This window comes from Anomaloglossus baeobatrachus, chromosome 8, assembly GCF_048569485.1.
Source record: "Anomaloglossus baeobatrachus isolate aAnoBae1 chromosome 8, aAnoBae1.hap1, whole genome shotgun sequence".
NCBI classification, from domain to species: Eukaryota; Metazoa; Chordata; class Amphibia; order Anura; family Aromobatidae; genus Anomaloglossus; species Anomaloglossus baeobatrachus.
In genome coordinates, this window is record NC_134360.1 from 26,649,450 (window position 1) to 26,661,949 (window position 12,500).

Below are 12,500 nucleotides of genomic sequence, written 5' to 3' on the forward strand. Positions count from 1 at the left end.
GGATGATTGGCCTACAACATATGGGAACCATTCCATCAAAAAGATGATCGGCCTACAATATATGGGAATCCTTCATCAAATAGATGATTGGCCTACAACATATGGGAACTCTTCGATCAAAAACATGATTGGCATACAACATATGGGAACCCTTCGATCAAAAAGGATAATCGACCTACAAAATATGGGAACCATTCCATCAAAAATGGATGATCGGCCTACAACTTATGGGAACCCTTCGATCAAAAAGATGATCAGCCTACAACATATGAGAACCCTACCATCCATACTGATTTTTACTTATGCTGTCTTGAAGCCTCCAACAATCCAAAAGATCTAGTGTCCAATAAAGTGGATCCCGTGGGAAACACGTCCCCTAATAATAGCTTATTTTATATATTTTATACAATACAAATAAATAAACGATGCAACTAATAAAACCAAATCATTTATAGAAGACAAAACAATGCCCGATCCGCAGGCTTAGGATTCCTACTCGTCTGCAAAGGAGAAAATCCATCGCTGCCGTCTACTCGGTCTATTTAATTGCAGCTTAATGCGGATTGATCTGGACATTAATTAGCCTGTAAAAACAGATTGATTTTTTAATAGAGTTTTATACTCTCCGTAGTGACAATACAGACCTATTGATTTAGTTTCAACAGTAAGTACTCTGTGGAAAGCCGCTTAGCCCTTTGTGAGCCATCTAATCCTATTTTCCGCTGCCTTCACCCCTTCCCAAAGTTTGGTCTTTCATTCGATTTGTAATTAGTAACCTTTTATCACGGTGGCCATCGGGTTCAAGCTTCTTATTAATTACTGCGCCGGAAAATTCAATGGTTGCAAAGGCAAGAAGAGTAGTCTACAGATTAAGCGTGCGATCCGCAGTGTCAAGGGAGGAATTTGGGTGAAGACTGCTAATGGAGTCTTCCTTTGGGATATCCAGAGACGGTGCCGTATTAGCTGGATACACAGTGCCGATATATCAATGTATCAGACAATGAATACATAAGACATGTTCTCCTTGAGCCAGCATCACCAACTGACCCGTGTATTAGATAGATCCAAATTATACAGTTTGCATCTCTAACCTTGAAGCTAAACAGGGAGTACTTTTACTCAATTTCTCACAGCGCAGTTGGTTTCTGTACATTCTGTGTGAACATTACTGATAACACTTTTGCACTTCACATTCTGGCTTCATTATCTTTGGTTAACTCCTTCATGACTTATACAGCTTAGAATTATATTATGGGTCTATGCGATGGCTACATAGACAGATAATTCTGCAACTACATCTACATTTTGATTATTTATATACACAGATATTCTTATTACGTTTGAACAAACAAGCTATAGCGCAGTGCACTTCCACAGTAAATCTTCTTCAGGAGCCCAATAAGAAAACTAATCGTCCGGATGGTAAATCTTGGAATATATTAAGGAAAATTACGTTTTGTTAGACAATGTCCTAGCGCGCCAACTGGATGAACCACCAAGTTGGCCATCCTGGGCCTGGCGATCATTTCATTGAAGGCTTCTTCCCAAACATGAAACATCTACATTGGTGGGAAGGCCACTTTTTGCCAAAAAGACAAGCTATGTAAGAATAGGTTCGTTGATCGCCCACCCTCCAAGACTGCTAAAGAAACCCCCCCCTTGAAAAATGTGATCAATAGTTTGGAAATTCTTTAGAAGGGTCTTTCCAAGATTGAAACGAATAGGCGATAACTTGTGACTTTGGGGAAAGCCCCTTTGAGACAGGGGTGACCCAAGGTGAGAGTAGTGCCCAACTCTCGGGTGGGGTGACAAGTTTTGGGACCTCCCACAAATCAGTAAGTTATCCCCTATTCTACCCCAATTTTGTGAATACCCCTCTAAATCTGCAGTTTTGTTTACAGGAAGTCTTAAAAGGGGGTATTCCCATCTCCAAGATACGATCCCAAAATTAGCACATACCTCCAATTAGAAATGTAGTATTGTTCTCCAGATATAACCATGTCTCTTACCTCATGTGCAGGGCATTGCATTATGGCTAAGCTGCAATGCCCTGCACATGAGGTAAGATACATGGCTATATCAGGAGAACTATAATACATTTCTACTTGAAGGTATTTGCAAATATAATTAGTAGTAAACGAAGAAGAGAAATACAGGTATAAGCCGCGCCAAAACCCACACAATCCAGAATATTTAAATAATTTTTATTTTCACAGGTCAACGCGTTTCAGAGATATATCCATCTCCTTCATCAGGTCAAACCAAAGGAATCTTACAAATACGATTAGGTATTATACACCTACAACATATTGATCTTGGCGATGGGAGCACGTCTTTAAGGCTGTCATACATGAAACAGCAGTTGGCCAACAAATGTTTCGGATGATCCTTTGGCAGGTTCTCTTGTACACAGGTGTGTACGTTTGACCGAATGCTACCTTTTTTTTTTTTTTTTTTTTTTTTTTAAGAGGTTCAACGACCTCGTCTTTATTTATATTCCCACCCCATGGAATCAGTAGGTGATACCAACCAGGGGCAATTTCAGGAGAGCAATTACCACTAGAAGTCCCCAGAGAGGGGTCATTTGACATTTCTACCACTGGAATCCTATGGAGCTCAAAATTCCTGGGACTTCTGGTGTTAATGGGGCAGGATTGTGCCGATAGTTAAAGGGGTTTTTCCATTTCAAATGTTCCAGAACACAGGGCTCGAATATTGATATACTGACTGTAGGCAGTGCGGTTTCGTCCGCAGAAAACATCCACCACTGCAGCCAATCACTGAGTCCAGGAGACTGTTTACTTTCTTATTTCTGATATTTAAGGAATAGTTTTCTTAAAGTGAAAAACCACATTAAGTTTTTTACTAGACACTTCAGAAGGTTTCTTAAAATTTGAAGATGGAAAATGTCTGCTCTTCTTCCCGCCCCCCACCAGTCTGCCTCTTCCCCCTCCCCAGTCTGCCTCTTCCCCCCCCTTCCCCAGTCTGCCTCTTCCCCCTCCCCCAGTCTGCCTCTTCCCCCCTACCCCCAGTCTGCCTCTTCCCCCTCCCCCAGTCTGCCTCTTCCCCCCCTCCCCCAGTCTGCCTCTTCCCCCCTCCCCCCAGTCTGCCTCTTCCCCCCCTCCCCCAGTCCTGCCTCTTCCCCCCTCCCCCCAGTCTGCCTCTTCCCCCCTCCCCCAGTCTGCCTCTTCCCCCCTCCCCCCAGTCTGCCCTCTTCCCCCCTCCCCCAGTCTGCCTCTTCCCCCACCTCCACAGTCTGCCTCCTTCCCCACCCCCCAGTCTGCCTCCTTCCCCACCCCCCAGTCTGCCTCCTTCCCCACCCCCCAGTCTGCCTCCTTTCCCCACCCCCCAGTCTGCCTCCTTCCCCACCCCCCAGTCTGCCTCCTTCCCCACCCCCCAGTCTGCCTCCTTCCCACCCCCCCAGTCTGCCTCCTTCCCCACCCCCCAGTCTGCCTCCTTCCCCACCCCCCAGTCTGCCTGTCTATTTCCTTGTCTCTCTGTCTCTTTCCCTGTCTGTCTCTTTCCCCGTGTACCTGTCTGGCTTTTTTTTCCTATCTGTTTTCTGTTTGACTCTGTTTCTTTCCCTGTGTGCCTCTTTCTCTGTCTGTCCTCTTTCTCTCTCTCTCAGTCTATCAGTCTCTCACCGACATCATATTACCTCACACATAAGTTTCTTATACTATGAATGTCCTTTGTTCCTATAGCAACCACTCAACAGCTCCTATTAATAGCCCGTAGCTCGCAGCTCCATTCACTTTAATGGAGGCAGGTTTCTTGGAGTTGGGAGAGTAACTGTAAAGCGCGGTGTTACATTTTCTTGTCAAAACATAGTCTATGAAGTTCCCTGAGTCACATGGTGCGTCTATGCAAATTTTTGTGATTTTAAATGCGACGGTGCGGATTCCTTTAGCGGGGACACACACACACACACACACACACACACACACACTATATTATATATATATACAAATCATCTGCAGCTTTTTTTACTTTTCACTTAACTCTGTCACTTTCCTAACAAGGACCCTTTGAAGAAGAGGTTTTTCTTGTTTTGAAAAGCTTCTGCTTTCTGGAAGGAGGACCCATTGAAAGCAAAAAGACACAAGAAAACAGTGGGAGCCCAAACTTGCTTAAGTCGGAGAAAGGATTCTTTGGTACAAGGGCCAGTGACTGGAACACTTGGGACTTTCTAAAAACCTCCTTGAAGTTACACTACATTGAAATGTGCGCTTTCCTTAATCCTGAAGAATAATTAAAAAAGAAAAGAAAATTGAAGGCATCTTGAGACTATTTTTCTCCAGATCCCGACAGTCAGCATTCACGTCCCCGCCCGCTGCCGAGTCCCTCGGTGTTTGTGAAATAGCAGGGGACGGCTAATTGACCATTTTCTATTAAAACACAAGACATAATAGAGGAACATCTGGAGATTAAAAGAAAGGCTTTTTCAAAGGGCTCGGGCTTAAGTTTTCTCGGCCAAACTCATGACAACTCCTTTCAGCGAACACAAAGCGTTTTCTAAAATGCGGTGCTGAGGAAATGAGCAGAAACCAAAGAAATACTAAACAAAAGTTAAAAATGTGCCAGAATTATCAACACTTTCCAATTATTAGACAGTAGAAAGTCCCCAAAATGTGCCAGAATCATCATAGAGGTTTGTGCCGCTTAATAAATTGGGCCGTATTTTAACCCCTTCACCCCCAGGCGATTTTCCGTTTTTCAAGGGGGGGGGGTGGGGGGGGGGGGGGGAGAGGGAGGTTCGCTCCCCTTCCTCCGAGAGCCGTAACTTTTTTTATTTCTTCTCCGTCAATCTTGCCATATGGGGGCTTGATTTTTGCGGGACGAGTTCTACCATACGTTAAGTGCAAAAAAAAAAGTGATTGCGTGATTTGTTTTTGGGGATATTTTATTCACCATGTTCACTACATGGTAAAGCTGATGTGTCGGTTGTGACGTCTCAGATCAATAGGAGTTCATAGACACCAAACCATGTATAGGTTTACTTCTAAGGAGTTTAAAAAAAAAAAATTCAGAAATTCTGTCCAAAAAATGTCGCAGTATTTTGCGCCAGTTTCTGTGATCCATAGCGTTCTCATTTTTCGGGATCTGCTTAATTTTTTGCGTTGAGCTGACGCGTTTTAACGGGACCATTTTTGCGCAGATGTTACGGTTTGATCACCTGTTGCCGCATTTAGCAATGACCCAAAAAAACACCATACTTTTGGAGTTTGGAATTTTTTGTGCTGCTACGCCGCTTACCGATCAGATTAATTGATTTTATATTTTGATTGATCGGACATTTCTGAATGCGGCGATACCAAATATGTATAGTATTTTTATTTTTTTTTTAACACCTTTCATTTTCATGGGGTGAATGGGAGGGTGATTTGAATTTTTAGTTTTTTTAATTTTGTAATTTTTTTAACTTTTTACTTTTACTAGGTACCTTAGGGGACCTTAAGAGACTCAGCAGTCTGACTCGCTCAATCTTTCTCTGAGATCAGAGCAGCATTGCTTAGATCTGCACAAAAGCTGCTCTCCTCTCACACCCGGCGCTGCAGGCTGTAAGAGGAAATGACTCATGATAGCTAGCTACAAAAGTCATCACATAACCATCGGATCCACGTGATCACATCATGTGACTTCCGATGGAGCCGGGTAAGTGAATGTTTACCCGCAGCCCCACTGTTACATCGTGCTGTGACCTTTTCACAGCACGCTCTAAAAGGGTTAATAGGCACAAGTGGGTATCGAATCCAATCGTGCCCGATAGCTGCACATGTCAGCTGTTCAAATCAGCTGACATGTGCAGCAATCGCTGCTGGTGGCAGCAGGCAGGGGTTAACCTGATACGATCCATGACGCACCCAGTACATCATGTTAAAGAGCAGAATTTTGGATAGTAAAAGACCTAGTTATAATGGTGCTTTAATGAAGACTAAATTGATTAATTTTTTCAAGAAATCCATGTTCTCGTTTCTCAGTAACCACCCATTTATGTTATATGGTAATGAGGCGCAAGAGCAGAGGGGCTGGGCGCTGCACTTGGTCTTTTCCCGCCCGTCTGAATATTTTCCCGCCCCACCTCCTGCCTCTGGTTTTTGACAAGCTCTAGCCAAAAATCTCACGCAGCCGATGCATGCAGAGATGGATTTCTGTCCCTGTGTGAGATTTTGGCCAGAAGAGGAAGGTTACTGAAAAAAGCAAACATACGGGCCGACACATACCCTGCCCCGGCAGGAGAAGACTATGTCAGGATCTGTCCAGCCCCTCTGCTTTGGGCGCCTTACTACCCTATAACGTCAATGGGCAATTATTGAAGAAGAACAAGAACACTGATTTCTCCAAAAAAGGTACCAATTAATCTGCATTAAGGCGCAAATATAGCCAGGTCTTTACAATCCAAACTGCAAGCCAACAAGTCCTATTTAAGACTGTCTAGCCCAAATCCACCCGGCAGATAAATGAGTATGGCGACCTCCTGATGCCCCTCACAAGAGATCGGTCCACACTACTGGATTACTGCGCAACGAGGAGTCTCCCATACAGAACGCAGGACCGTTCTTGAATACAGGAGAGTTGGGGAGGGGGGTGGGGGGTAACGGCTGGCAGAAAAAGCCTTGTAAACTATATGGAGGGGTTTTTTAAAGGGGTGGTTCACTACTCTACAATAGTGGCCCACATCCCTGTAGAAACTGATAGGGAAGGCTTTTTTCAAATACCTTGTTCAGCCAATACTGCCTCTGAGTGGCGCTTTTTGCAGTCCACTTATTCCTATGAAGTGACCCCCGGGGGCTCCGTGACCTCTGAGATCCGGTGATGTCACGTCAACTTCCAGTGGCCCTTACATCAGCAAGACCGCTTAGGCCGGCCCCCAGTCTTCCTGAGTGATTGGGCTGTAAGCGGCGTTTTCACCGCTCATCAAAGCCCAGTGTCCAAGCGCAGCATGTCACACCCGCCGCGCTCTCCTTCACTGCAGAGCGCCGTGAAGCAGGAGCGACGCTGGGCTGTAAAATAGCAGCGTAACCGCCACCCACAGCCCAATCACTCAGGATAAACTGGGGCCGGCCACGGTGATGTCAGGTCAACTGGAAGTTGACGTAACATCACCGGATCTCAGAGGTCACGGAGCCCCGGGGGTCACTTCATGGAGAAGAGCGGACCGCAACAGCGCCACTCAGAGGCTGAATTAGGTATTTAGAAAAAGCCTTCCCTATCAGTTTTACTGAGATGCGGCCACTATTGCAGAATAGTGAGACCACCTCTTTAGAGTAAAACTATTAGATGGTATAAACTTAGATTTGCAAAAATACATCCATACTACATATGCACACCTATACCAAAATATATGTATGCGAAAAATGAACGAGACATCAGTTCACTGATCCACCTGACCAGGATAATACAGCGAAGACATCGGGATGTCCTTCAGACTGGAGAAGTGTGGCCGGCTGGTCATAAAGAGAGGCAAGGTAGTAAAGACTGATGGAGTAGAACTACCGGCAGGGCACATAGCAGAGGTACAAACCTGCTACAAGTACCTTGGCATCCCACAGGGACACGGTAACCATGATGAGGAGGCAAGGAAAGCAGCAACATCCAAATACCATCAAAGGGTAAGACAGGTCCTAAAGAGCCAGCTCAATGGGAAGAATAAGATCCGCGCCATCAATACATACGCTCTGCCAGTTATCAGATACCCTGCTGGCATAGTGTGCTGGCCAAAAGAAGAAATGGAAGCTGCAGATGTGAAGACCCGGGAAGCTCCTCACAATGCATGGTGGTCTCCACCCAAAGATTGTATACCAACAGAAAGGAGGGTGGTCGAGGCTTGATAGGTGTCCAAGCCCCCATCATGGATGAAACAAGAAGTATCCAGGAATACATCAGAAAAATGGCACCAAAAGATGAAATGCTGAAGGAGAGCCTAAGACAGCAACAACGACAGTCCCGAGAAGGAAGAACAACAACATGAAGTGCCATGGCAAGACAAGCCGCTGCATGGGATGTACCATAGACCGATAATAGAGGTGGCTTACATGAAGAAATCCTACCAATGGCTGGAGAAAGGCTGGACTCCAGGACATACAGAGGCACTAATCATAGCCGCACAAGAGCAGGCGCTAAGTACCAGATCCATAGAAGCAGGGATCTACCACACAAGACAAGACCCAAGGTGTAGACTGGTGTAAAGAAACCACGGAAACAATCCGACATATAGTGGCAGGATGCAAAATGCAAGCAGGAACCGCGTACACCGAACGCCACAACCACGTAGCGGGAATTGTATACAGGAATATCTGTTACAGCGTATGGGCTAAGTCCCCCTACGTCCAGGTGGGAGACCCCAGAAAAAGTGGTGGAGAATGAAAGGGCTAAAATCCTGTGGGACTTCAAGATCCAGACGGATAAGCAAGTGGTAGCTAACCAACCAGATATCGTGATAGTAGACAAGGGTCAGAAGACAGCAATGATAATAGATGTGGCCGTGCCTAATGGCAGTAACATCAGAAAGAAGGAATAAGGGGAAGCTGGAGAAATACTAGGGCCTTAAAGAACAACTGGAGAAGATGTGGAAGGTGAAGGTCACAGTGATTCCAGTGGTGATAGGAGACCCTAAGCAGTGACCCGCTAAGTTGGAAAAATGGCTGCAACAGATTCCAGAGCAACATCTGAGCTCTCTGTCCAGAAAAGCGCAGTGCTGGGAACAACTAAGATCCTGCGCAGAACCCTCAAACTCCCAGGCCTCTGGTAGAGGACCCGAGAATGAGGAAAGGACAAATAACCACCCACAGGGGGTGAGAAGGAAATTTTTTATAATTATTTATATAATATACTATATATAATACATATATATTATATACATTATATATATATTATATATATACATACCATACATACATACATACACATATATCAATATATACACATCACACACATATATATATATATACATACACATATATATTATATATATAAAAATAAATATATATATGTGTATATATTATATATATTATATATACAGTTAGGTCCAGAAATATTTGGACAGTGACACAATTTTCGCGAGTTGTAATACCAAAGAAAGTATGCGGCGATTCATCCACCACTGTTGTCATCCGTGGACGCCCAGGCCTTTTTGAGTTCCCAAGCTCACCAGTCAATTCCTTTTTTCTCAGAATGTACCCTGACTGTTGATTTTGCTACTCCAAGCATGTCTGCTATCTCTCTGATGGATTTTTTCTTTTTTTTTTCAGCCTCAGGATGTTCTGCTTCACCTCAATTGAGAGTTCCCTTAGACCGCATGTTGTCTGGTCACAGCAACAGCTTCCAAATGCAAAACCACACACCGGTAATCAACCCCCAGACCTTTTAACTACTTCATTGATTACAGGTTAACGAGGGAGACGCCTTCAGAGTTAATTGCAGCCCTTAAAGTCCCTTGTCCAATTACTTTTGGTCCCTTGAAAAAGAGGAGGCTATGCATTACAGAGCTATGATTCCTAAACCCTTTCTCCGATTTGGATGTGAAAACTCTCATATTGCAGCTGGGAGTGTGCACTTTCAGCCCATATTATATATATAATTGTATTTCTGAACATGTTTTTGTAAACAGCTAAAATAACAAAACTTGTGTCACTGTCCCAAATATTTCTGGCCCTGACTGTATATAGATACATATCTATCTATCTATCTATCTATCTATCTATATCTAAGGAGTGAGTTTACCTAGGGGATAACCAGATATTGGCGAGGGATACAATATGGCCCTTTTCCAGCGTCAATCTCAGATCTACAAGCTATATCAACAATTTTATTGATGGAGCAACATGCCAAGTCACCTCAAACCGTGTTTGTCGAGTCGTTTATCTTTTTTCTTTTTTTTCCACTTAAAAGGTAAACACAGGTGAGCAAATTGAAAAAGGAGAGAGGAAAAAAAAAATGAACGTATCAAACCTCTGACAAAAGTGCGGCTCAATAGCGCTGTCGGATTAACCAAGAATAACTTCTGTAACTAACTTAAAAGTAAACATGGCAGAGCAGCAATTTCCCGGCAGGGATAAAGCGCAAATCCAAAACGTTTAATGAAGCAGAGAGACCTTCACAAAAACACACTTCACCGGATCCTGGGCTCCAATAACAGAGCCACAATAGTCAGGGAGGGACCAAAATGAGCAGTTCCCATCAGCGGAAACACCCTCTTTAGAAAAGGCTCGCTTACACAGGCCTAGCTCAACCCATAATGAGCGGCGATTGAGTATACAAGTTAATCGGTGAATGTTAAACGGGAATCTGTCAGCAGGATTTTGCTATGTAATCTGACAGCAGCATGATGCACTGGCAGAGACCCTGATTCCACTTAGTTTACTGGGTGCAGCAGTTGTGAAAAACAGTTTTCTCTGCTGCAGATCTAGCAAGATTTGGAATGTTGAACTGTGTATAACCCCCGCCCACATTAACGAATGTATATAATACCGCCCACATTAACGAATGTATATAATACCGCCAACACCGCTTGTGTATAACCCCCGCCTACACCACCGAATGTATATAATACCACCAACACCGCTTGTGTATAACCCCGCCCACATTACCGAATGTATATAATACCGCCAACACTGCTTGTGTATAACCCCGCCCACAATACCGAATATATAATAATACCGCCAACACCCACTTGTGTATAACCCCGCCCACATTACCAAATATATATAATACCGCCAACACTGCTTGTGTATAAACCCCGTCCACATTACCGAATGTATATAATACCACCAACACTGCTTGTGTATAACCCCGCCCACATTACCGAATGTATATAATACCGCCAACACCCGCTGTGTATAACCCCGCCCACATTACCGAATATATATAATACCGCCAACACCGCTTGTGTATAACCCCGCCCACATTACCGAATGTATATACCGCCAACACCGCTTGTGTATAACCCCGCCCACACTACCGAATGTATATACCGCCAACACCGCTTGTGTATAACCCCGCCCACACAGCTTAACTGTAAATAACCCCGCCCACACCACCGAATGTATATACCACCAACACCGCTTGTGTATAACCCCGCCCATACCGCTGACTGTATATAACCTGGCCCACACCACCCACTGTATATAACACCTCCCACACCGCTTGTGTATAACCCCACCCACATAGCTTATTGTATATAACCCCGCCCACCCGACTGTATATAACCTCGCCCACACCACCTACTGTATATAACCCCGCCCACACCACCGACTGTATATAACCACGCCCACAAAGCTAATTAGCAGCTGTGTACATTGTATATTGACAAAAAGCTAATGAATGGCAGCGGATTGGACTAGAAGGAATGAGACACCTAAGTCCTGTAGTGATAATCTCCTGCTGATAAAACACAGATTTAAATAAAATTAAAAAAAAGCTCAGTAAGTGACATCATTGGAATCAGTGTCTGTGCCCCTACATTACGCTGCTTTCAGATTACATAGCAAAAACCTGCTCACAGATTCCCCTCCAAGGCCCTTTCATGTCATGTGGGCCGACACAAACCATATAAGAACCGAACAATCAATGATACTATTGTGGTTGTCCCCATAGTGTAACCTCAGAAGCATAACGGATCCAACGATTGATTGTTTCTCTCTCTGGTCCGCTAAAACGACAGCTATTTTTTCCAAGAGTCGCTAGTTCAGCCAGTTATTGGCAGCCATTACCTGGGCTGTCAAACTATCAAACAAAATGAAGACCTCCCAACCCAAGTTTTGCGGGTTATTTTGAACCACTAAAGCAAAAAAAAAACAAACAAAAAAAAAAATCATAGTCTAATCGAATTATTACAAACCAATTGGAAAGCCAAAACTAAAAATACTAATAAAGGTTTGCTCGTGCGCAATGTACAATGTCTTCTCGGAAACACACATTTTTACATGAAGTGCGACTTACAGTGAAAGGCTGAGGAGTTGTGCGGAGGCCGAGCCAAGGGAGGGGATGGCACGGAGCTCATTGTACCCCAATTGCCTAAAAGAAAAACAAATACAAATAAGTATAAATGTGCACGCGAGGTTAGAAATCACATCACAAAACTGTACATTCTTCAAATTACTAAAAATGTAGATATTTTGAGTTTTACAACAATTTTAAGTACTAAAAGACGTAAAGATCGACTTAAAAGAGGTTTGCTAACTTTGATTTTTCTTTTATTATTTACTACAAGTTGCTGTTAATGGTATAGACGAAAACAACACAAACAGAAAATATATATTAATACTTGCCCTAACCATACTTTTCCAGTGCATTGATTGTCTACTTCCCCATGGCCTGTGCTTAACAGGCTCCAGCAATAAGTGTACTGACAAGGGGAACCGCTGCAGCCAATCACTGGCTTTAGGCTTAGGCCACATGAGCATTGAGCATCGGATGCATTGCGCTAATGACCCCCGACTACCCCTCTGCTGCGACTGTAAGCTGAGTGTCAATATACTGTGATACGATTCTGCAAGCGG

The 12,500-nt window shown here is 44.0% G+C and overlaps 1 protein-coding gene across 1 annotated transcript in view; it reads right to left on the reverse strand.

Annotated features, from left to right (window-relative positions):
• The window catches only part of LRIG1 (leucine rich repeats and immunoglobulin like domains 1), a 116,758-nt gene that overhangs the window by 38,704 nt on the left and 65,554 nt on the right, over positions 1 to 12,500 (reverse strand). Inside the window, exons 3-5 of the mRNA XM_075321389.1 lie at positions 11,941 to 12,015; positions 9,296 to 9,305; positions 672 to 722 (exon numbers count right to left, since the gene is read on the reverse strand). Of these exons, the coding sequence (XP_075177504.1) occupies positions 672 to 722; positions 9,296 to 9,305; positions 11,941 to 12,015 (136 nt within the window). The remainder of the gene's footprint in view (positions 1 to 671; positions 723 to 9,295; positions 9,306 to 11,940; positions 12,016 to 12,500) is intronic.